Source organism: Eptatretus burgeri, chromosome 2, assembly GCF_056783735.1.
Source record: "Eptatretus burgeri isolate ZD-2024b chromosome 2, Ebu_testis_v1, whole genome shotgun sequence".
NCBI classification, from domain to species: domain Eukaryota; kingdom Metazoa; phylum Chordata; class Myxini; order Myxiniformes; family Myxinidae; genus Eptatretus; species Eptatretus burgeri.
The window spans coordinates 22,278,963-22,306,265 of NC_140962.1; the positions used below are offsets into that span (position 1 = coordinate 22,278,963).

General features: G+C 46.3%; 1 protein-coding gene and 1 long non-coding RNA gene across 2 annotated transcripts in view; one reads left to right on the forward strand and one right to left on the reverse strand.

The window, feature by feature from the left end:
• The window catches only part of LOC147031581 (uncharacterized), a 116,710-nt gene that overhangs the window by 59,790 nt on the left and 29,617 nt on the right, over positions 1 to 27,303 (forward strand). The window lies entirely within an intron of this gene.
• Positions 12,179 to 27,303, reverse strand: part of ATP6V1A (ATPase H+ transporting V1 subunit A) — a 77,618-nt gene continuing 62,493 nt past the window's right edge. Inside the window, exon 14 of the mRNA XM_085865466.1 lies at positions 12,179 to 12,754. Within this exon, the coding sequence (XP_085721592.1) occupies positions 12,662 to 12,754 (93 nt within the window). The 3' untranslated portion in view covers positions 12,179 to 12,661. The remainder of the gene's footprint in view (positions 12,755 to 27,303) is intronic.

Here is a 27,303-nt window from a genome sequence, read left to right on the forward strand (position 1 = left end):
ACAGGTGCTCGTTTCTTCATTTATAAATTATAACATCGATGCAATGATTACGTATTTATAAAATCCAAACGCTATTTATTAATCTTTCTATAATCGATGCGAGAGGAGATTGTAAGCTGCTGCTAACAACACCGATGGCCGTTATGAAGAGCACAAAGGTAAAACTAATGTGTCTTCCGTTAATCTTGGATGCGTGTTACAATTGCCGACAGTATTCAGTACAGTAACATGCTGTACAAGTTTGTATCCGAGGAGCAATAGGCTACACCATATAGCCTAGGTTCTCGGTTTGTGTAGTACGATGTTCGAAAACGAAGACGAAAAAAAAATGATGTTCGCACAACGACGACGTCGCTTAATGACACGTTTCTCAGAACGTAACCCCGTCGTTAAGTGGCGCATGACTATATATGTGTTGCGAATTCGCGCCCGCCGGCGTGCGAGCGGCCACGTAACTCGAATCGCGGCACGTCGCCCACCGGACGGACAATTCTGTCGTGACCCTCTCGGACTAACGCCGGGAACTAGTCACGGGTGGGCCTTTCGGCCTCACCACGATCGTGCCAATCGGCCCCCCGCGTGGGATAGGGTTGTTCGCCAAATTCGACCTACCTAAGTACCCACACGGAGGGTAGACCGGGCGATCGCATCTCGCCGCAGGTCGACTCCGGACACGGGCCACTTAAGCGACCCGTTCCGTACTATCGGGATAACCGAGCGGTGTTATCGTCGGCCTCGACGGTTCCGATTAATTATCGGGCGTATTAATCCCACTACCAACCCTTTACGTGAAGCAAGATGGAGATTCAATTAAAGAAAAGCCGAAGCGAAACGGGAAAAACAGTTCAACATAATTCACATTTATTCCGCGGCACACGGAGAGCACACATATACAATTACAACAATTATGCACCAAAAGCAGATGTTACAAAAGAAACACAACAATGCAGATCTACTACCGACTACGCGAGCACACGGCAACACTTACACAGTTTTACTTTACAGACGGCGCCGACAACACATTTACTCAAAAGCAAAAGAAAAGGGCCACCCTCAAAGACAAGGGGGCAGACGGGGTCTGTGGGCCGCGAGACCGGGTGGATCCTACCCGTGTCTTATGATGAGCCGCAAATGTGGTGGCGGTGCCCCGACTCCGCGCTCCTTCGCGGGTTTCGTTGGCACTGCTTGGAGTGGGGTGGGAACTGGGCCCTTTTCGCACTATTTCAGCGTGGGGGGAAAAAGGGGGGGAATTGTTGATGCTCTGGGGAAAGAGGATAGCTGGCTTGCTTGGGTCCCGCGACGAGCGACTTCACTGCGACCTCGTCGCCGACCGCCGTCTTCCTTGCCTCGGACCCGAGCTATTCGACCTCCTCCCCAATTCTCCTCAGCCGACTGCAGCAAACCACCTCGACCGCGCTCCAGGCTTCAGGCTTCCCCTCTCTGCAGCTCCCAGACAGACTCCGAACCCCGACAGGCTCCCACCTCCGACAGACTGACTCTCCTCCAGACCCGACTTGACTGCCTCCAACTCGCCTTGACTCTTCAACCTTCCTGACTCCAACTCACTGCCTCCAACTCAAAAACTGACTAAATTCGCCCCGCGCTCGGCGCTTTATAGTCCGGCAGGAGAACCCATATGCAAATTTCTGGATCAGAACGAGCTCGGGGGTGGAGCCACGCTCGCCCATTGGACGGAGAAAAAGGGGCGTGAGTCTCCCCTGATCCTCAAATTTGCATATATCGATTCTACTCCGACGCGCCTGGAGGCGAGGCCAAACCGCCCCGCGCTTGCTGAGTGGACGGATCAGAAGTGGGCGTGTATCATTCCTGATCCGACTTCTCCTCGGAAAGGCCGCTATTTGCACCCGTGGCTCGGCGCGCGTCCCGCACGAGGCCAGGACAGCCTGACGCTCGGTGCCCACAAGCGGTGCGGGAATGGCCGCAGAAGGAGAGGCGAAGGTGGTGGAGGGTTTAAAGTGCTGGTGCATGGCCATGGCGACGTTTGGAATGGCGGTGATGCGATGTTTGCGGGAGCGAGTTGTGAAGGTAAAGGTCGTGGCTGTTGGCGTTGTTGTGAAGCGGCGTTGCGGTTGGTGGTTGTGTGATGGCGGTTGAGACGTGGTTGGTTCAAAATAAAGATAGAACAGAAAAACGGCTATCTTAAAGGGTCGCAGCCCGAATGAATCACATTTATTCCCTCAAAACAACGGGTTTGGGGCTAACTACACATGTACTTACAGAGATATCTAACCTACGGGACCTGAATGGTGGTTTGCGAATTTCCTCAACCGCAACAATATAAATATATACATATATATATATATATATATATATATATATATATATATATATATATATATATATATATGTGTGTGTATGTATATATATCCCCATTAAGGGTTACAACGTACGGGCTTCCGGAGAATGATAACTTCGTGTATTCTAATAATTTCTCGATTTATGCGCATTTATAGATAAACACAATGCCCCAAGTTATGATCGTTTTCATATTAGGTCAGGTCAGGTATGGGAGCATGTGCCAGAACAGCGCGTCGCTGCGTCCACTTTCCGCCGGTACTCCAGGGGCCTCCGTCTGGCCATCCCCTAGGCAGATGCCAGGCCCATCCCCATCTCCTTGAGATGTTGGTCAACCTGCTGCAACCACGAGGCATGTGGTCGGCCCATTGGCCTCCTCCATTCATGAGACTCCCTCGCTGAGAGAATCTGGTGAGCAGGATCAGCGTCAGGAAAACGAGCCACATGTGGACAGCCGCATCTGACGCTCACAGACTATGCCGGTAACAAATCTCATCCGAGTCTCTCTCAGCAACCGCTCGTTGGACACAAAATCCAACCAGCTATAGCCAAGGATTCTCCGAAGAGACCTGGTACCAAAGGAATTAAGTCTCCGTCTCAGATCCTTGGTCAGAGTCCAAGTCTCGCATCCATAGAGCAAGACTGTAAGTACCAAGGACCTGAAGACTCGGACTTTCGTCCTCCCGCACAGGTACCGGCAGCGCCACACCCCATGATCCAGTGAATCCATGACTCGCCAGGCCCGACCCAGACGTCTGCTGGCTGTGAGTCAGAGGTCAATAGAGACATGAATATCACTGCCAAGGTAAGTGAATCTCTCCACGACCTCAACATCCTCACCACAAACAGACACAGACAGGACAGCAGCATCCAAGATGTCACCGAAAGCCTGGATCTTAGTTTTGACCCAAGAAACCCGTAATTCCAGCAGCTCCAACTCCTCATTCAGCACCTTGAGGGCCTCCAAAAGGATATCTAAAGTCTCCGCAAAGATGACTGCATCATCTGCAAAATCAAGGTCCGAGATCTTGACATTCCCAAACGATGCACCGCAGCTTGATCTCTGTGACATCCTCCCTAAAATCCAGTCCATACAAGTTCTGAAAAGTGTGGGGGCCAGTAAACACCCCTGACGAACTCCAGTAACAACTGGAAATAAGTCAGAGATGGTACCACCACACCTCACAGCACTCTCAGTACCAGAGTAGAGTTCAGACATCAGATCGATCAGTTTTGGTGGCACCCCACGAAGACCAAGAATCCTCCAGAGGACATCTCGATTCACTGAATCGAACACTTTATAGAGATCAACATAGGCTGCAGCAGCCCCTGCCGATACTCTCGCCTGCGTAAAGTGAGGACACGAAGAGCAAGGATACGGTCAATCGTTGACCTCTTTGGTGTAAAACCTGACTGCTCTGGACGCTGGTGCTCAAGCAGATGGTGGCGAACCCTATCAAAAATTATCCGAGCAAAGACCTTGCCCGGCACTGAGAGCAGCGTCACCCCTCGGTAGTTGTTGCAGTCTTGGCGATCACCCTTCCCTTTCCAGAGAGGAACAACAAGGCCCCTCTCCAATCAGTTGGGATGATGCCTGTGTTCCAGGCAGAGCAAAAACTGCATGCAACGAGACAAGTGCAGCATTTCCACCAGCCTTGAGAAGTTCGGCATGGATGCCACAGATCCCTGGAGCTTTGCCCCGTTTCAACTGGTTCACCGCAGCCCGTGTTTCCACAAGCGAAGGTGGACCACAGTTGATTCGAGGGTCAGCAACAGGGATTGTAACACCCTTGACTACCAAATAGTCAGCTGGGGGATCAGCCTGGTACAACCGCTCAAAGTAACCGGCCCAGCGGGCCTTCACTTCAGACTCCTCTGTCAAGAGCCTACCACTCTCTGCTCTAACCGCACTGCTCCGAGGGATGGGCTTGGATGAACGCAATGCGCGAATTCCCCTGTAAGCGGGACGAGAATCACCTGTCCACAGGTGATGCTCTACCCCCTCACAGATTCCTCGCACATCGGCCTCCTTGTCCACCCTCAGTGCACGTACAGTTTTACGCCTCAGCTCCCTGAACAGCTCAGCTCTGCCATTCAGCCTGGCCCTGCGACTCTGGTCAATGGTATCCAGTGTCCCTTGAAAGACAAAATTCTTCTTTGCCCTGCGGTGAGTTCCAAGACCTCCACTGGCAACATCAAGGACGGTGGTCTTGAAGGCACTCCACAACTCTTCAGGACCCCCCAAATCCCCCAGACCCCCCAAGTGTCCACTCAGCCTGTTCGCAAACTCCTCAGCTACTCTCTCATCCCTGTGCTTGCCAACATCCAGCCTAGGCTGGGATGGTACCATTCTCCAGGATTTAAGGTGCAGCTTTAGAGTTGCCACAACAAGCCTGTGGTCAGTATTGAGGAACTGAGCACTCCGGTAGACCCTGCAGTTCTGGATCACCCTCCAGCGACCGTCAATGAGGACATGGTCAATTTCCTTTGCCGCACCGCCAGCGTTGGAATACCAAGTCCAGCGATGAGCTTGTGGGCGCTGAAACCATGAACCGGCCACCCTAAGTCCATGACTTCTTGCAAAGTCAAGGAACTTATTGCTATTCTGGTTCATCGTTCCTGACCCATGGAGACCAACACACGTCTCACAACCATCCCTATCAGTTCCAGTCGATGCATTGAAATCCCCCAAGACTAGAAGTGTCTCTCGTCTGGGGCACTGATCAACCACAAACTCGAGCGTGGCGTAGAATGCATTCTTTACGGTGAGGTCACTTGCCTCAGTCGGAGCATAAACAGAGACCAGGGAAATGACACCAAAGGAGTGACGAATCCTTAATCTCATAATACGCTCGTTGACCGGTGTTACCTCAATTATCATTGGGGTCAGCTTGTTGGACACAGCTACAGCAACTCCTTGGGTATGGTAACCATCAGAGCGACCAGACCAATAGTAGGTGTAACCACCCACCATTATCTCGCCGCAATCCGGTCTCCGAACCTCAGAGAGAGCTGCAATCCCGATGTCCAAACGCTTGAGCTCAGATGATAACAGAGACAGGTGATCATCCTCTCTTAGGGATAGGACATTCCAGGCAACCACCCGAAGGGCCCGCCTCAGGTTGACCCAAGGAGACCGCAGTCTGGTGGACGACACCTCAGCACCACTCCGACACACTCTCCCGCAATCTGATCCAGGGATGTTACCCCGTGGTTTCCCTCCTATCATCAAATATTGGGGGTCCCAAAGGCTTTGCCCCAATCCCGTCATCTGGTGCGCTGCCCTGCGAAGTGAAGCTGCACAGGAGGTACTCCCACTGAGTGGGTTTTCAGATTTTTTTGCGTTTTTGTGTTTTGCGGAATGAAGGGTTTTACGGTGGCCGGAGTGCAAATCCTGCCACCAACCTCCTAATAAAAAAGTAACCCAACTGCGGGAGGACGTCTGTAGACACAGTTGGGCACTAGATATGGATGGCCGTTTGCTCACAAGGAGCTCCTCCGCCCTTTGACAGGTTTTGTTTTTAATCCTGCTGGGTGTCCATATCCAAACACCCTCCTCACCAGAAAACCTGGTGGGGGAGAAGGTTTAGTCACCGACAACCCGACCATGGAACAGGTTAGTACAGGTTTACATGGTACCTGTAGCAGGTCACAGATCTAACCTGACCTGACCTGACCTCATATTAGACGGTGCATAAATTATTTTTTTGCACTTTTTTTTTTCGTGTATTCCAATAATTTCTCGATTAGTGATGCGCATTTATAGATAAACAATGCCCCAAGCTTTGATCGTTTTCATATTAGACGGTGCATAAATTTGGGTAACATTAGAGTGCTGGTATGCTCCGAAGCAGGGAGTAAATTATTTTTGTACGTTTTTTTTTCTCCTCTTTCCTCTTTTCTTTGTGTTTTTCCTTGCGAAAAAAGGCAAAATCAATGCAAGCGATAATTTGTGGATTGCATGTGAACATTCCATATGGGTACGCACTACTTCCGCATAGTGATGACTTACTGTATTCTAATAATTTCTCGATTTCTTATGCGCATTGAGAGATAAACACAATGCCCCAATCCATCGTCGTTTACGAGAGCGAAGGAATGGCCTGTGTGGTTGTTGTTTCTGGCACGCGGTTTGAAAGTTTTTTTTTTGCATGTACGGCCACGCACGTACGGGCACGTGAGAGCGAAGGAACGGCCTGTGTAGTTATTTCTGGCATGCGGTTTGAAAGTTTTTTGTTTTGTTTTGTTTGCACTTACAGGCACGCACCTACGGGCATGCACTAGTATATATAATCATACATGTATGTGTGTATGTATATATATATCTTCATCTTCTTCCTTCGGCTGCTCCCGTTAGGCGTCGCCACAGCGGATCATCCGTATGATCCGCATAATGATTTGGCACAGATTTTACGCCGGATGCCCTTCCTGACGCAACCCTGGTCGCCTCTTACGACACAGGGATATGGTACACCTATTCTAACCGGGGCATACACCGGGCCCAGTACATTTGTACTCACTTCGCCGACCTCAGAAGGATGACTGGTGGGGAACAGAGAAACAGACATTAGAAAAACAGTGGGGAACAGAGAAACAAAGTCCTTAGCAACGTATACTCGTAATAGTTTCTCAAACTCCAGAAGCTAATATCTGGTTATTTCGATTTTCCCAAAAACGTGTGTTGTAAAACTTCATCATAAGATATCTCGGTCAGTTTGTGACGGACCACCATGTATAATACACCGTTGTGATGCTTTTGTTCTGGGCTTTCAAATGAACCCAATAACTCTATTGAATTTTTGCGACTTCCGACTGCTTTTGTACTGGAGGGTCACATATATATATATATATATATATATATATATATATATATATATATATATATATATATATATATATATATATATATATATATATATACATATATACATATACATATATACATATACATATATACATATACATATATACATATACATATATACATATACATATATATACATATATATACATATACATATATATACATATACATATATACATATACACATATACACATATACACATATACATATATACATATATACATATATACATATATACATATATACATATATACATATATACATATATACATATATATTCATATATATATATATATATATATATATATATATATATATATATATATATATATATATATATATATATATAAACACACGTATATATATATATATATACATATATATGTGTACACACACACACACACACACACACACACACACACACACACACACACACACACACACACACACACACACACACACACACACCCATTTATAGTGGAATCTCAAAGGGTCTGCAGCCCTGTTCTTCATTGCGTGGCCCGCGAGCCACCGGCGGCCGCTGACGCATGGCCTGGAATATACAAATGTGAAAACACCCCATCATAATCTGCCATAAATGCTATCAAATTGACCCAATGGTTTCAAATGAGTATTTCAATGTGAAGCGTAAAAGTAACATCACAACATCAGTGGATGGCAGTATGCAAACAATTATGCTTGCAGCCCAGTAACCACAACAAAAACAAAGAGTACATGTTGGCGGGTCTAATAGCAGCCATTTTGGAGTCCTGCAGGTGGTGTGGCAACTCTCTCACTGATGTCTTATTGGCAAAAGTGGCCCCTTCTAAAAAAAATAGTGAAGATCACTGGTCTTCAGGGCCTTTTGGGACTTTTGGGTCATCAGGGTATTTTTGGTCCTTACAGTCTTGTGGGAGTTAAAGGGTCTTCAAATGTCAAAGGGGTCTCAAGTGGTGTAAAGGGTCAAAACGTACATTTAAATCATACGTAATTAATAGATTTATGAAATTAAGACACAAAAAGTAACACACACACACACACACACACACACACAGACACACACAGACACACACAGACACACACACACACACACAGACACACACACAGACACACACACAGACACACACAGACACACACAGACACACACAGACACACACACACACACACACACACACACACACACACACACACAGCTGGAATTATAGATAGATTAGACCCTTCTAATAAAGCTGGATTCATTTTATGGCATGCTATGGTCGCATGGTACGGGCTTCCGGAGAATGATAACTTCGTGTATTCTAATAATTTCTCGATTTATGCGCATTTATAGATAAACACAATGCCCCAAGTTATGATCTTTTTCATGTTAGGTCAGGTCAGGTATGGGAGCATGTGCCAGAACAGCGCGTCGCTGCGTCCACTTTCCGCCGGTACTCCAGGGGCCTCCGTCTGGCCATCCCCTAGGCAGATGCCAGGCCCATCCCCATCTCCTTGAGATGTTGGTCAACCTGCTGCAACCACGAGGAACGTGGTCGGCCCATTGGCCTCCTCCATTCATGAGACTCCCTCGCTGACAGAATCTGGTGAGCAGGATCAGCGTCAGGAAAACGAGCCACATGTGGACAGCCGCATCTGACGCTCACAGACTATGCCGGTAACAAATCTCATCCGAGTCTCTCTCAGCAACCGCTCGTTGGACACAAAATCCGACCAGCTATAGCCAAGGATTCTCCGAAGAGACCTGGTACCAAAGGAATTAAGTCTCCGTCTCAGATCCTTGGTCAGAGTCCAAGTCTCGCATCCATAGAGCAAGACTGTAAGTACCAAGGACCTGAAGACTCGGACTTTCGTCCTCCCGCACAGGTACCGGCAGCGCCACACCCCATGATCCAGTGAATCCATGACTCGCCAGGCCCGACCCAGACGTCTGCTGGCTGTAAGTCAGAGGTCAATAGAGACATGAATATCACTGCCAAGGTAAGTGAATCTCTCCACGACCTCAACATCCTCACCACAAACAGACACAGACAGGACAGCAGCATCCAAGATGTCACCGAAAGCCTGGATCTTAGTTTTGACCCAAGAAACCCGTAATTCCAGCAGCTCCAACTCCTCATTCAGCACCTCGAGGGCCTCCAAAAGGATATCTAAAGTCTCCGCAAAGATGACTGCATCATCTGCAAAATCAAGGTCCGAGATCTTGACATTCCCAAACGATGCACCGCAGCTTGATCTCTGTGACATACGTAATTAATAGATTTATGAAATTAAGACACAAAAAGTAACACACACACACACACACACACACACACACACACACACACACACACACACACACACACACACACACACACACACACACACACACACACACACCTCATCCATTTATCGTAGATTGTGTTATATATTGTTTTTAAATCCTTTCACTCAATGGTGAAGAATCACTTAAAAATTATCGGGTCGGATTGTGATCTTCACCAAAATCTAATCAGTTCGTCCTTGTCGCACACTCAACCTGTCTATCAAATTTCATCTGAATCCATCCACAACTTTTTCAGATATCCTGCACACAAACAGACAAAGAAACAAACAGACAAACAAGACGACGACGTGCAGAGCATGATACTTGCAAAATAAAACAAATTTGACCTCAAAAATAATTGGTTGAATTAAAGGACCAAATATGCAATTCCTCTTCAAATTTCAAGTAAGTTGGATTAAAATTGACAATTTTAGAAATATGACCTATGTTGACCTTTTGGCCGATGTGGACTTCCAAAATAATTGGTGGTTGAATTCAGTGACCCAAAGTATATGTGCTCTTCAAATTTCAAGTCAATTGGTTGAAAATTGAGGATTTTGGAAGCACCACTTTAGTTGTTGACCTTGGGCCTATGTTGACCTTTTTGTCCATGTTGATCTCAAAAATAATTGGCTGTTTGAATTCATTGACCTGAAATATAAATCCTCTTCACATTTCAAGTCAATTGGATGAAAATTGAACATGTTAGACATCTCAACAAAGCTGTTGACCTTTAGCCAAGGTTGACCTTTTGACATAAAAACAAACAAACAATAGACTTCTTCCTTATGACAAACTCCATCAAGTGGTGAAGTTTCGTGAAGATCGGTTTAAAATTGTGACCTGTCGGCGACAAACAGACAGACACATAAAAAGACAGACAGAATAACAAAATCGACTGACAAATATACTTTTTTTGTATACATTGTCGAGGCTCGTATGAGAGCTAACACACAACGCACAGCAACGTGGGCACGAGACAAGAGAGACAGGAGTGGGAAGGACAAAACAGTGGGGAACAGAGACATTAGGAGATCTGTGGAAGGGAGAGGGATGGCGTGGGGAACATGGGGTATACAAGATGGACATTGCAGGAACTTTCAGGAAGAAAAGCAGGGAATTTGAAGGAGGTGGGTTTGGGGTGGATTAACGGGGGTAGAAAGGATCGAGGGTTTGGATGGGGGACGATAATAGGTGTTGGTGAACGGTTGTTTTGAAGGCCTGGAGGGAAGAATGGGATTGAACAGAGTGAGGGAGTTTATTCCAAAGGTGGGGAAAAAGAGGAATGGAAGAGTGAAGGTGAGCAGCGATTTGTGGTTTTGGTAGTTTTACCAGAAGGGGGTTGTTGGCGGACCTTGAGCGCCCTGTGGAAATATGGGGAGGGGGGGCAGAGATATTGCAGACAGAGCAGAGGGGGCACGACCGGAGAGGAGACAGTAGAAGACAGAAGGACCACCGACCTGCCTGCGGTAAGAGAGTGAGAGGCCCAAAGACTCAGCCTCATCACGGGAGATGCCAATGATCCGAAGTGCCTTGGTTTCCACAGCGTGAAGCCAAGAAAGGTGAGAGGCAGGAGCACCAGCCCAGAGGGGAGAGCAGTACTTCCTCAGGCTGTGGACGAAAGCTTTTTATGTGGTCAGGAGCTCAGGTGGGCCAAGGAAGGACTTTGCACGATGGAGGATTCCCAGTCGCCGACTGGCTTTGGAGGCCAGGTTGGAAATGTGGCTTTCCCAGGAAAGATAATGACAGATAGTGAGACCCAGAAGCTTGAATGAAAGGACTTCTTTCAGAGGATTGTTGAGAAAGTAGGTGGGGCGGGGGGTTGTAAGCGGTCCTTTTGGAGAGACATAGTGAGAGTGTGAGATTTATCAGGATTGAAGGACCAGTTCGTGATTTTACCCAGATCTGCAGAGAGCGAAAAAGCTGCGGCTTGCTAGTCTGAAGGATGGCAGATGGTACGGCAGAGGGTGGATTCATCAGCAAAGAGATAAAGAGGATTTTCCAGAGTCAGAGAGATCATTGATTACTTGAAAAATCTTCAACTATGCAAGCAACAAACAGACAGACAAGGATGAAAACAACCTCCTTCCATCTTCGGGTGTCGGAGGTAACTAGAACGGCACTCGGTCGAATGCATACCTCCGTCATGCTGAACAGTTTACATTTGGCATCCCACTGATAGGCCGGATCTGGATCCAGACCTTAACCAAAATCGAATTGGCTTGTTCTCGTCACCGAACCAACTCATCCACCAAGTGTTGTCACAACTTGTCCGAATCTTCACCAAAATCGAGTCAATTCGTCCTTGTCACACACCCAACCTATCCACCAAATTTTGGGTCAATCCATCCATAACTTTGAGATATCCTTTCACAGACAAACAGACAGGGGTGAAAACTTTACCTCCATCCTCTTTCGGTGGTGGAGGTAATTACAAAATCAAATGAGAATGGACAAATCAACACAGGAAAAGGGAAATTAATTTGGGATCCACAGTAAAAGGGGTATTCATTTGGGATAACTGCATAATGAAGCACAAGGAAAGATAGCACCACCAAAGAGAACAACTGTTTAAGCAACTAGAATCCAACCAAACATATTTGAGAAAGGTTTTCCTTCCCAAGGCCCTCTTCTGCTGCTCATTGGCTTAAACTATTTGCCATCAACTGTACAGGATCAGAACGAGAAGGAAACATTTGATGCCACAGACATTTTTTATTCCTCTCAACAGGCAATTATCACATATTATGGAATGTTTTCATAATCTGTTTACAATCTCAAACAATTATAATTCTGCTTTTTATCAATAAAAGGAGAAAAGGAAACACACAGGACAAACAAACAAATTCATCAGTACCTGGAACAAATCCTTTGAGACAATCCCACTGAAGTTTTTTTTTTTTTTTCCAAACTCTGCATCACTCCCTCCTATCCTGGCCTGCAGAGCTGAGGATGAGAAATGGGGAAGGGTGGTGCTGACAACAGTCAGGATCAAGTGTTAAACAAAACAAACAAAAAAAACAAACAATCAGAGTGCAAGTTTTGGCAAAGGAGTGGAAGGAGGCACCACAAAAACCACAACAACAGCAATGACTTCAAACACATGATGGCTTGGATGAGGATTAAAACCTTGGGAGGCCAAAGGTTTCGGACATTTGAGGATTGTGGTCAGAACGGCTCAATCTTCCAGATTGCGGAAGGCAGTCTGCATATCCTCGCTGAGCTGTGCGAAGTCTGCCTTGATCTTTTCTTCCCCTTCCTTAAGAGGATCCTTGAGCCACAAAAGAAAGAAAAAAAATTAATAGAAAAACAAAATAGCCACAAGAGGAAAGCAACAATAGCCATGTTAAAAGGGCAAAACGGCATTCTTCAACGTCACGATGTCGACCGATATGCCTCTGCCCACATTATTACATCATTGTACATACTTGTACCAAGTTTGATTTAAATCCCTTCAGCTATTCTCAAGTTGATCTTTGCATCATAACATATATGTATACCAAGTTTGGTCGAAATCCCATCACTGATTCACAAGTTAGCTCGGTAACATAATTTTTACCTAACATCACCTCTTGACCCCATAGTCAAATCAGTTTATCCTTACATCATTATACATAGTTGTACCAAGTTTGACTTGCATCCCTTCAGCTGTTCTTAAGTTATAGTTGCAACGAAAACCTATCATGGACGCACGGTCATCCAGATGAACAACCCGAAAACATAATGCCTCTGGCGACTTAATCAGCGGAGGCATAAAAACCCCAAGAAAATAAATGCGAGTTCGCTTACAAGGAACTTCAATGGAGGAGGAGGCCATTAGGCCCATCAAGCTTGTGCAATAGTTTCCAACCTATGATCATTTGTCCATTCTAGAATACTTTTTTAAAATGCTGAGCATCAAGCAAGAAAGCAGCATGGACCATTTTAAAAGTCTTTGGTTGACTCAGACTCGGGGTTTAAACCAGCGACCTCCCAGACGCAGAAGAGTGGAACCTCAAACCATTATGCCGAGTGGGGTAAATAACAAACTTTTAAAATTTGCATGTGTTGAAGACTAATTTCATACAAACAATATAAAAAACTACATTTATACCAAAACAATTTTGATGTTTTTGCAAACTTTAATTTTTGCCAATAACAAAGCAATTCTTCAAGGCACAATTTAGTTGCCATTCCAATTCAGCAGTACCATAAAGCAGTGGTAGGTGGGGGGTGGGGGGTGGGTAATTCAAGTATGTTATCTGATACTCAGGAAGCATTGTACTCAGTGGAATAAGCAAGAAATTTCAAAAAAGCGATAATCGTAAATGTAGGCCATAGAATGTCACCATGACCTTAGACATTTAATGTCACCATGACCTTAGACATTTAATGTCACCATGATAGCAGGGTAAACTAGAACAGCACTGAGTGGAGCACATCCCTCTGCCAGGCTGAACAGTTTACGTTTTGTATCACACTGATAGGCTGTATGCTGACCTGAACCAGAATCTAACCAGATTTTTCTCATCACCTAACCAGCACATCAACCAAGTTTTGTCATAACTTGTCTACAACTTTTTCAATTATTACGCTATATATCGTTTTAGCCCTATGACTCAATGGTGAAGAATCACTTAGAAAATTCTCAGATCTGGAATCAGATCTTCACCAAAATATATTTGATATGTACTTGTCACACACCTAACCTGTCCACCAAATTTCGTCCGAATCCATCCACAACTTTTTGAGATATCCTGTTCACAGATAGACAGAGACGGGCATGAAAACATAACCTCCGTCCGCCTTTGGTGGTGGAGGTAATAATGATCTCGTCGACTGCAGAAGTACTACAATGTATTTGGGTGAAAGAGTAAAAATTAACAGTTTGTGAAGCTGTTTTACATCAAAGGGGCACTTCTGTATTATTTGAGCATGAAACGGGTCAGGTGTAGGATGAGAAGGATGTTCAGGATCAACACCAGAGTTATTTTCGACCTTTCTTTCATCCCATGTTGAAAAATTCCATCTGTTGCAACTCTTCCATCATTCTCTCAATTCTTCTGAACTCCATCCATCTAGTGGGGCAGATAACAGCAATTTTTGAGAGGAATCGTGCAAATCATGATACAAGCATCAAATTTGGCGCATTTGTTCTCCAGGGGATTCTAATCAAATCTGCCTGATCGGCCATTTGAAAATCCTAATTTTGAAAAATTTGAAAAAAAAATAAAAAAAAACTTCAAAAAAAAGTCAAGATCACGAATCAATGTTGGATGCTGGCTGAGATTGGTGAATGTTTCAGAAACATCATCAAAGACGTTCCAAGTCTGCCATGCAGTTTTCTTCCCTTTACCGCGGAAGGCAGACACGACGTCACATCCAGTGAACGCATGGAAGAATGGGATCCTTCTAGCTTTCTCAGGCCCTATTGCAGAAACTACCTCATGGACTGGAATCCATCACACCTTGGCTCCTTGGCCAAAGGCAATCCACATGTTCTCAAGACCAAGTTCCTGTAAGGATGGCAGTACAGATATTGCTATGACTAGTACGTCCGTGTCATTAGCCTAAATGATAATGGACTTGCTACCATGCGTTGTTGCATCCCTGGCATGTACAAATATTCGAGTGTCAGCTTCTTCATGACATCATGGAGACACAGCATCCAGTGACTTCCTTGTGTTGCTAATGGCATCTTCTCCTTTTGTGACAATGACCGTGCTTGTCGTCTGTGCTTCACACATCTTTTCCGCAAGGAAGTGAAACAGCTCAGTCTTGTTGCTGTCATCTCGAAGAAAGCTTCTCCAGTTACTTGGGGTCTTACTGGTTCCTGTCACTCTTCTTCTGATTCCTTGCCACATGCTTGAAGTCCAAGGACTTCAGACTTGACTTCTTGTACACATCAAACACTACATCCACCCTCTCGTACCTGGCACCATAGGATTCCACCTTTGGGATGATGTCTTCTTCAGCATAGTCATCAAATATCTTTGAAGTGCGTGGAGGTAGGGCAAGTGCTGAGCCATCAATGATGACTGCATCTCCCCTTGGCTCTATGTCTGGGATGTTCACTTGCGCCTCAAGAATTTCAGCCAGCTGTGACTTCAATTTTTTTTGAATTATTATTATTATTATTTTTTTTCAAAATTTAGATTTTCAAATAGTCAATCAGGCAGATTTGATCAGAAAGCCCTGCAGAACAGAAATGGCAAATTTGATGCTTGTATCATAATTTGCACGATTTTTCTACTATCAACTACACTAATCCCCCAAGGTATTTAAATGAATCTCTGACCTAAAAAAATTTTAAAACCTCATTTTGCAATGCTTGTTCGTTCATCTTCCATCCGTTATTTTTTTCCAACTTCAGTGCAAATTCATCACATCTCCTTAAATATACTTCCTCGCAACTCCTCCCTTGTTATCCCCTTCCCCTCCTTATTCTTCCCATCTTCCCCCCCAATCCTACCTCCTCCGTTCCTCTCCATTAATAACAGCTCCCCCTCTGGTATCCCAATCTGAATGGTTTTCAAACATCCATGGACTCGTTCCAGCATAACAAGTATCCCACTCTCTCATTCAGTGCACTCCACAATATCTCAAACTTGTTCTCTCTTGCCTCTCGTCACACCTCCCCCTCTTCCCACCCCCCATATCTTGTTCCTCCCCCACCCGCTCCCAGCTTTATCATACCTCCACTCAGTCTCATCCTTCCCCTCTCCTCACCTCTCCCTTTTCCCTCCTCCTCCATGACTGTGCATGCTCTCATCGTCTCCACTTCCTCTCATCCTTCCAACTCAATTCAGCTACCTCCTCCCTCTTCAAGGCAATCATCACTTTCTCCCTCTCCCCCCCCACCAAGCTTCCCCCTCACCTTTCTCCTTCAATTCTCCCCTCTCACCCTTCTCCCCCAAATCTCCCCCTCACATATCCCCTCACCCCTTCCTTTAAATCACGCCCCCCTTCTCAAAGCTGCATCTTCCTCTTCCCACCTCCTCAAAGCTCATCACACCTCCCCTCTGCCCACCCCTTCAATTTTTGTTCCACCCCCTGTCCACTCACATCTTCACAATACCACTATCCAGTCTTTCCCTTCCCTTCTCCCTTCTCCCTCCTCCCCCACGGCTGTGCCGGCTCTCATTGTCTCCTCTCTCCCTCAAAGCTTCCCTCTCAAATTAGCCACCTCTTCAAAGCAAACATCTCTCCTTTTACCCCTGACCCTTCTCCCTCAATTCTCCCTCTGACCCTTCTCCCTCAATTCTCACCCTTAACCCTTCTCCCTCAATGCTCCCCCGTCTCCCCTCTTCTCAAAGCTGCCCCCTCATATCAACAAAGCTGCCTCCTTCCCTCACCATCTATCTTCCAATTCATTCCCCCACCTCCTCCAATCTCCTACTTCCCTTTGCCCCCTCTCTTATTACTCCCCACTGTGACTCACCACTGAGCCCTTTGTCCTCCTCCCCATCCAAACTTCTCCCCTAGCTCTTCTGCAACCTCCGACACACTGTCAACAACTCTCGCAACCTCCAACCCTCCTCACTCGACCTACCCTCTCCCTCCCCTCCCCTGCACCCAAAGCCTACTCCACTCCCTCTTCCTTAATGGTGTTGTCCTCAATCATCCAAGGCCTTCGCTCTAACCTGACTGATCTTTTCATACAGGTTGCCAATGACAAATCAGACATAATCCGCTTAACAGAAACTTTCTTCCTTCAAGACATCTCTGACTCCTTAGTTTCTCTCCCTGGTTACTCCCTCCTCCGCTATGATAGACCTCAGTCTCATCCCGGTGGCAGAGTTGCTCTCTATCAAAATATCTATCCCTCGCTCTCCATGCACTGTCCTCACTCCTCCACACCCCAGGAATACCTCTGGCTACGGCTTCCCCTCTGCTCCCACCTCTCATTTATATGTGTGTTGGACCGTCCACCAACCAGTGATGACTCCATTTACATCTTGCTCTCTGAAAACATGGACCAACTTATAGCCACTCATCCAAACCCTCTCTTCCTCGGATGTGGTGATTTCAATTGCCATCATGCCAGTTGGCTGGATGTCGGTACCTCTCTCACCTGCCATGGTACTTCAACAAAGGATTTCTGCAACTCATTGGGACTGATACAATCTGTCAACTTGCCGACCCGGTTCTCAGCCAACGGTACTCCATCTCTTCTGGATTTGATTTTGACCAATTTCCCAGAAAATGTCTGCTGCTGTTCTTCTGCTACAGTCGGTTCATCTGACCACATGCTTGTTAAAGTGGTTACCTCTCTGGCCATTATTGGGGAACCACCTCGGTGCCGACAAGTCTGGTATTTCACTCAGGCCAACTGGCAGGACTTCAAGCAGCCATGAAACTTCGATACTTGTCTCCCTTTTCTACTCTCTTTGACATCAACACATCCTGGGAATTCTTTCAAAGAAATTTGCTCTCTTTCGTGCACACATTTATCCCATCTCGTCTTCAGATTCCATCTGTCATCCCTCAGAGCAACAAGCAGCAGCCTTCTCACTCTCTGCAGATCTGGATATTCAATTTTGACAAATCTCACACACTCACTATGTCTCTCCGAAAGGACCGAATGGAAATCTACTTTCTCAACAATCCTCTTGAAGAAGTTCTTTCATTCAAGCTTTTGGGTCTCACTGTCTGCTATGATCTTTCCTGGGAAAGCCACATTTCCAAGCTGGCCTCCAAAGCCAGTCGCCGACTAGGCATCCTCCATCATGCAAAGTCCTTCCTTGGAGAAGCTGAGCTTCTGACCACATAAAAAGCTTTCATCCACAGCCTGATGGAATACTGCTCTCCCCTCTGGGCTGGTGCTCCTGTCTTACACCTTTCTCGGCTTCGCGCTGTGGAAACCAAAGCATTTCGGATCATTGGTATCTCCCGAGATGAGGCTGAGTCTTTGGGCCTCTCACTCTCTCACCGCAGGCAAGTCGGTGGTATTTCTGTCTTCTACCGTCTTTTCTCTGGCCTCGCCCCACCCCACCCCCTTGCTCTGTCTGTGATATGTCCCCCCCCCCCCCATATTTCTGCAGGGCGCTCAATGTCCGCCAGTAACCACCTTCTGGTGAAACCACCAAAATGAAGAATCACTGCTCACCTTCACTCTTTCATTCCTCTTTTTCCCCACCTGTGGAAGAAACTCCCACACCTTCTTCAAACCCACTCTTCCCTCCAGGTCTTCAAAACAGCTGTTCACTACCATCTCTTATCTTCCCCCATCCAAAACCATGATCTTTTCTACCCCCGTTAATCCACCCCAAACCCACCTCCTTCAAATTCCCTGTTTTCCTTCCTGAAAGTCCCTGTCATGTCCATCTTGTTTACCACATGTACGACGTCCCATCCCTCTCCCTTCCACAGATCTCCTAACGTCTCTGTTCCCCACTGTTTTGTGCTTCTTTCTCCCACCCCTCCTGTCTCCTGCTCGCTTTGTTTTACGTTGTTTGGGTTCGCTCTTATACGAGCCTCGACATTGTCTCCAAAAAAAAGATGAGTGCATGCAAGATACACACAGAAGGGTGGGGAATAATGCATGCAAGAAAATAAATTGTTAATGAAATAAACATATTTGTCATAATTTTCTCAATAATCACATTGATGAAGACAGTAGGACAATATGAAGCGGGAATAGAAAGTGGGGATAGTGATGATTGCAAAATGCCTGGCATGCACAACCTACAAAGATTCGGAAGGAAGACTCACACAGTGACTGGTAAATAAATGGATGTACATGACCGTATTTTTTTTTTTTTGTATACCTTGGTCGAGGCTCGTATGAGAGCTAACACACAACTCACAGCAAGGAGGCATGAGACAAGAGGGGCGGGAGTGGAAGGGACAAAACATTGGGGAACAGACACATTAGGTGAACTGTGGAAGGGAGAGGGATGGGGATGGGACGGGGAACATGGCGAAGAGAAGATGGACATTACAGGGACTTTAGGAAGGAAAGCAGAATTGAAGGAAGTGGGCTTGGGTGGATTATCGGGGGTAGAAAAGATCGAGGATTTGGATGGGGGAAGATAAGAGGTGGTGGTGAACAGCTGTTTTGAAAGCCTGGAGGGAAGAATGGGAAAGAATAGAGTGAGGAAGTTTAAACACTAGTTCGTGGCCGTAAAAAATAAATAAATAATAATAAATAAATAAACCACACAGGCCCTTTCTTCACTCTCGCGTGCCCGTACGTGCGTGACCCGGAAGTTCGATATTATTTGCAGTTACGATTATTCGCAATTTAGTTTTAATACCCAATTATTCAATTCGCGCCAACGTATTTTACCTTTTCGCAATGTTGTGGCAAGGAAAAACAAAAAGAGAAGAAGAGAGAAAAAAAAAATTACTTCCTGGTTCGGAGCATACCAGCACTCTGATGTTACCGAAATTTATGCACCGTCTAATATGAAAACGATCATAACTTGGGCCATTGTGTTTATCTATAAATGCGCATAAGAAATCGAGAAATTATTAGAATACACGAAGTCATCACTCTCCGGAAGCCCGTACGTTGTAACCCGTAATGGCGAACGCGGCTGAGCTTCCCTTCCCCATCGACCACGCCCACGCAACAACGTGTCTTCTCATTGGTTTGGTAAATAAATGGCCATAACTTGGGAAGCACTTGTCCGATTGATATCAAACCTTAAAAAGGCACATCCTCAGGTCCCCAGCAATATACCTGGTAAGTTTCAATTAGATCGGACCAGTGGTTGTCGAGAAACAGCGGTCACACACACACACACACACACACACACACACACACACACACACACACACACACACACACACACGCACACACACACACACACACACACACACACACACACACACACACACACACACACACACACACACACACACACACACACACACAGCTGGAATTATAGATAGATTAGACCCTTCTAATAAAGCTGGATTCATTTTATGGCATGCTATGGTCGCATGGTACATTAACTTATGCATTTGTGGGGGAGGGGGGGTTGTGGAGGTGGAGCCTGGGAGCCACAACACACTCTCGTGGGAGAATGTTTGTTCTTGGACATTTTTAACGGGAAATCACCATTTAAAAATATTTGTGGAATTTTTTTTTTGCATAATCTGTCCCCTCCAATAAACCAACCACTCGACAGATACTCGCTGCCACCCACTTTTTCGTCAGCCATGGCCACGTTTTTCCGACTAGTGTGTGCACACACACACACCGTACTCTAACCTCTTCATTGTGCATCATATTCTTTTTCAACCCCATTGTTGCACATTAGCATCTTTGGTGTTTAAACTCGTAAAGAGAACTGATAAAGATTTGCTTCTGTTATATATGTTATGAAATTTTTTTATTCTCTTGTGGCACTCATCACCATCGTGAATATTGACAAGCAATGTGTTGGAACTTGGTTCTTGATTCAAATATTTTTGTTGAGCAGAGATGAAATGATAAACCTCTCTCAATGTTCTGCTGTGAACGGCCTCCTGAGCCACATATCATTTTGAGATCGTAGTAAGTTGTTTTTCCATTGTTTTCTTGACATCCATCAAAGTTTTTTTTTAATTATTGAGCATAAAATTAACCTAAAATCTTTTCTCCATTCATATCATATCATTTGTAAGTCCAAGGTACTGTATCTAAACTATCAACAATCTCAAAAAGCTCACTAATCCATCTTCTGATATAACCTTTGGCAAAATGAGATTTCCACCTTTATATTCTAACAATATCAGGTCAGGTCAGGTATGGGAGCATGTGCCAGAACAGCGCGTCGCTGCGTCCACTTTCCGCCGGTACTCCAGGGGCCTCCGTCTGGCCATCCCCCAGGCAGATGCCAGGCCCATCCCCATCTCCTTGAGATGATGGTCAACCTATTGCAACCATAAGGCACGTGGTCGGCCCACTGGCCTCCTCCACTCATGAGACTCCCTCGCTGAGAGAATCTGGTGAGCAGGATCAGCGTCAGGAAAACGAGCCACATGTCCATACAGCTGCAACTGACGCTCACGGACTATGCAGGTAACAAATCTCATCCGAGTCTCTCTCAGCAACCGCTCGTTGGACACAAAATCCGACCAGCGATAGCCAAGGATTCTCCGAAGAGACCTGGTACCAAAGGAATTAAGTCTCCGTCTCAGATCCTTGGTCAGAGTCCAAGTCTCGCACCCATAGAGCAAGACTGGAAGTACCAAGGACCTGAAGACTCGGACTTTCGTCCTCCCGCACAGGTACCGGCAGCGCCACACCCCATGATCCAGTGAATCCATGACTCCCTAGGCCTGACCCAGACGTCTATTGACCTCTGACTCGCAGCCAGCAGAGACATGAATATCACTGCCAAGGTAAGTGAATCTCTCCACGACCTCAACATCCTCACCACAAACAGACACAGACAGGACAGCAGCATCCAAGATGTCACCGAAAGCCTGGATCTTAGTTTTGACCCAAGAAACCCGTAATCCCAACGGCTCCGACTCCTCATTCAGCACCTCGAGGGCCCCCAAGAGGATGTCTAAAGTCTCCGCAAAGATGACTGCATCATCTGCAAAATCAAGGTCCGAGATCTTGACATTCCCAAACGATGCACCGCAGCTTGATCTCACCGACATCTTCCCTAAAATCCAGTCCATACAAGTTCTGAAAAGTGTGGGGGCCAGTACACACCCCTGACGAACTCCAGTAACAACTGGAAATAAGTCAGAGATGGTACCACCACACTTCACAGCACTCTCAGTACCAGAGTAGAGTTCAGACATCAGATCGATCAGTTTTGGTGGTACCCCACGAAGACCAAGAATCCTCCAGAGGACATCCCCATTCACTGAATCGAACGCTTTACAGAGATCAACATAGGCTGCAAGCAGCCCCTGCCGAAACTCTCGTCTGCGTTCGGTGAGGACACGAAGTGCAAGGATACGGTCAATCGTTGACCTCTTTGGTGTAAAGCCTGACTGCTCTGGACGCTGGTGCTCAAGCAGATGGTGGAGTACCCTACCAAGAATTATCCGAGCAAAGACCTTGCCCGGCACTGAGAGCAGCGTCACCCCTCGGTAGTTGTTGCAGTCTTGGCGATCACCCTTCCCTTTCCAGAGAGGGACAACAAGGCCCCTCTTCCAGTCAGTTGGGATGATGCCTGTGTTCCAGGCAGAGCACAAAACTGCATGCAACGACACGAGTGCAGCATTTCCACCAGCCTTGAGAAGTTCGGCATGGATGCCACAGATCCCTGGAGCTTTCCCCAGTTTCAACTGGTTCACCGCAGCCCGTGTTTCCACAAGCGAAGGTGGACCACAGTTGATTCGAGGGTCAGCAACAGGGATTGTCACACCCTTGACGTCCAACTCGAGAGCTGAGGGATCAGCCTGGTACAACCGCTCAAAGTAACCGGCCCAGCGGGCCTTCACTTCAGACTCCTCTGTCAAGAGCCTACCACTCTCTGCTCGAACTGCAGTGCTCCGAGGGATGGGCTTGGATGAACGTAATGCACGAATTCCCCTGTAAGTGGGACGAGAATCACCTGTCCACAGGTGATGCTCTACCGCCGAACAGATTCCTCACACATAGGCCTCCTTGTCCACCCTCAGTGCACGTACAGTTTTACGCCTCAGCTCCCTGAACAGCTCAGCTCTGCCATTCAGCCTGGCCCTGCGACTCTGGTCAATGGTATCCAGTGTCCCTTGAGAGACAAAATTCTTCTTTGCCCTGCGGTGAGCTCCAAGGCATCCACCGGCAACATCAAGGACGGTGGTCTTGAAGGTGCTCCACAACTCTTCAGGACCCCCAAAGCACCCAGACCCCTCAAGTGTCCACTCAGCCTGTTCGCAAACTCCTCAGCTACTCTCTCATCCCTGAGCTTGGCAACATCCAGCCTCGGCTGGGATGGTACCATTATCCAGGATTTAAGGTGCAGCTTTAGAGTTGCTACAACAAGCCTGTGGTCAGTATTGAGGAACTGAGCACTCCGGTAGACCCTGCAGTTCTGGATCATCCTCCAACGACCGTCAATGAGGACATGGTCAATCTCCTTTGCCACACCGCCAGCGTTGGAATACCAAGTCCAGCGATGAGCTTGTGGGCGCTGAAACCATGAACCAGCCACCCTAAGTCCATGACTTCTTGCAAAGTCAAGGAACTTAGTGCTATTCTGGTTCATAGTTCCTGACCCATGGGGACCAACACATGTCTCATAACCATCCCTATCAGTTCCAGTCGATGCATTGAAATCCCCCAAGACTAGAAGTGTATCTCGTCTGGGGCACTGATCAACCACAGACTCGAGTGTGGCGTAGAATGCATCCTTCACGGTGAGATCACTCGCCTCAGTCGGAGCATAAACAGAGACCAGGGAAATGACACCTAAGGAGTGACGAATCCTTAATCTCATAATACGCTCGTTGACCTGTGTTACCTCAATTATCATTGGGGTCAGCTTATTGGACACAGCTACAGCAACTCCTTGGGTATGGTAACCATCAGAGCGACCAGACCAATAGTAGGTGTAACCACCCACCATTATCTCGCCGCAATCCGGTCTCCGAACCTCAGAGAGAGCTGCAATCCCGATGTCCAAACGCTTGAGCTCAGATGATAACAGAGACAGGTGATCATCCTCTCTTCGGGATAGGACATTCCAGGCACCCACCCGAAGGGACCGCCTCAGGTTAACCCAAGGAGACCGCCGTCTGGTGGACGACACCTCAGCACCACTCCGACACACTCTCCCGCAATCTGACCCAGGGATGTTACCCGTGGTTTCCCTCCTATCATCAAAGATTGGGGGTCCCGAAGGCTTTGCCCCAATCCCGTCATCCGGTGAGCCGCCCTGCGAAGGGAAGCTGCACAGGAGGTACTCCCACGGAGTGGGTTTTCAGATTTTTTTGCGTTTTTGCGTTTTGCGGAATGAAGGGTTTTACAGTGGCCGGAGTGCAAATCCTGCCACCAACCTCCTAATAAGAAGTGACCCAACTGCAGGAGGACGTCCGCAGACACAGTTGGGCACTAGATATGGATGGCCGTTGGCTCACAAGGAGCTCCTCCGCCCTTAACAATATCACAAACTTAAAATTTTGGTTTTCTTGAGTTGATCTCCTTTGTGTATTCTAATTTTGTAAATGTTTCTGATGGTTTTGATTTTGTTGAGGAATGAACTGCATTATTGTAATCACTTTCAATATTTTGAATTAAAGATACCCATTTCTGATGTCCGAGTTGAGGAATTTTTTTTTATACAATCTCTCTTTCAAAGGTGCGATTAAAATGCTCAATGACAACAGCTTTACCTTCGTTATAAATGCTGTGCAATATAATGCCGTTATCCTTGAGAAAACTAATAAATCTTCTGTTATCGAACTCTGTTCCCTCATCAGTCCATAACTTCTTTGGTTACCTTTTGCTTTTATTAAATATCTGTTAGAAGGCTTAGAACACGAGAGTATAGTCGGGGGGGGGGGGCAAACTGTAAAAAAGCACCCAAGTTTAGGAGTTATCCGACTTGCTCAGCTAAAAAAATTTCATTGCTACTAGATGTTCGGTTCATATGTGTGGGATTTCACCAGGGTGGATGTAAATTCTCAAACAGGTGCAATTTTCTTTTCTTCTCTTTGGAACTTGACCTTTGACATTTGCAGTTTTTTTCAAACAGAGACATCATGTGCTATTGAATACATAATGATTTCTGTTGATTTTGTTTACTTTAACATTCTAACTTGAAGGGTTTGAAGGTAATATGTCAAGCTTTTCCTCTTAATCACGGTCACAAAGGTTTTCGGATACAATCAAAATAAATGTGTCATAACTATTTATCGGGATCAGCCCGGCCGGCGTGAAGGGAAGGCAGAATGAGGGGAAGGTAAGGGCAATAAAACGCGCCCAAACAGCAACATTTTCTTTTTAACTTTCTGGGTTCTGCAGGGTGCCCCACAGAAAACTAGGAAATTTGGTACAGTTTATTTTAAACAAAAAAAAGCAAACTTAGATGTAGTGTAAAACAAAGATACAAATTTGATAACTGCTGCATTCTGAAATAAAATAAAATAAATTACCCCCGTGTGGGGGTGACGGTCATCTCTATAATGTTTTTTACTATCATAATCGATGAACCATTGCCAGATATCTCCTAAAATGACAGACTAGATAGGTTTTGAAAATGGCAACTTTCACAACTTTCGTGACCTCGTGACCTTGACCCTGACCTCGAATCCGGGGAAAAATATGTCGTTGGGTATCACTCATTGACCTCTACCCACATACCAAATTTCATCAAGATCGGAAGTTAAAAAGTTTTCTTTGTACCGGGAGGTGTTTTTGACCATCTTCCAGGTTACGTGGCGGCCAAATGGGACGGAACTTCAAAAATCTGTCCGGTTAGATACAAAATAATAGTTTTACTATCATAATCAATAAACAGTTGCCGAATATCTTGTAGAATGGCAGACTAGATAGGTTTTGAAAATGGCGATTTTTATAACTTACGTGACCTCGTGACCTTGACCCTGACCTTGAACCCGGACAAAAGTTGTATAGTTGTGCAACACTCATCGACCTCTACCCACATACTAAGTTTCATCAAGATTGGAAAGAAAAATTGTTGACGGACGTACGGACATTTGGTCTGGCTTTATTAGGTCATCTCGGTGGAGATGCCCTAAAAACGGTTAGAAAATTTTTATGTTAGTTTATTGATATGGTAAAATACGGCAAGATAAATCTCAAAATTTCCTGGTTTTCTGTGGGGCACCCTGTATATAAAACCAGGCGGGAGCATTTAAAACCCAAGCTGTATACTTGGTAAAGGCTTGCCTGAAGCATGCATGCATGCTCGCACATGCAGTGACTTTTGCACCTCTCCGGTCAGCTTACTCCAAATAAGATTCATACATGCTACATTATGCTACATTTTTTAAATCAAAACGAAACCATCAGTCCTCAACAGTCACCTGAGCAGAGGGGGAGGGGTGGGTGAGCAGGGAGAGGGGTGGCTGAGCAGGGAGAGGGGTGGGGGAGAGGGTGGGGGAGCAGGGAGAGGGGTGAAGGAGCAGGGAGAGGGGTGAAGGAGCAGGGAGAGGGGTGGGGGAGCAGGGAGAGGGGAGGGGGAGCAGGGAGAGGGGTGGGGGAGCAGGGAGAGGGGTGGGGGAGCAGGGAGAGGGGTGGGGAGCAGGGAGAGGGGTGGGGGAGCAGGGAGAGGGTTGGGGGAGCAGGGAGAGGGGTGGGGGAGCAGGTAGAGGGGTGAGAGGGGGTGGAGAGAGAGGGGTGAGAGAGGGGTGGAAAGAGAAAGGTGAGAGAGGGGAGCGGAGATTCCAGCCGATGTGACATCCAGTTTAAGGTCTATCCGAGAGACAGCACACACATTGATGAATCGCCCTGCCGGAGAGGGGTGGGTGAGTCGGGAAACACCAGCATGACAGTTTATAGCTGGGTCGAGATTCTAACCTAGACGAGACAGCTTAGAGCGAGTGTGCATCCCTCTCGGCTATCCTGCTATGATATGGTGATTCATTGCTTTGTAACAACTCAAAACATTTTTTTATTTTACTCATTATAATCATCTAATTTATTTTGCCTTCCGAACTGCAGAAATGCTCCCACAGAGAACCGATCTGCCGTATCGCCATCGAGGCTTGAAGAGCGCTTGCCTGAGTGGCAAACCACTCAAGCAAGCAGAACAATGAAACGTTTAAAAAACTTTTTTTATTTTTATTTTTTTTAAAACATGTATCTATCAATGACGAAGTGACAGGTCATCAGCGGTCAAACACAGGCAAATGGGCCCTGAATTTTGTTCAAGTCGATCGATATGCAGTGACAGTGCGAATATTATAGAGCGCTCGGCAAGTGGCTTGAAGCACTCA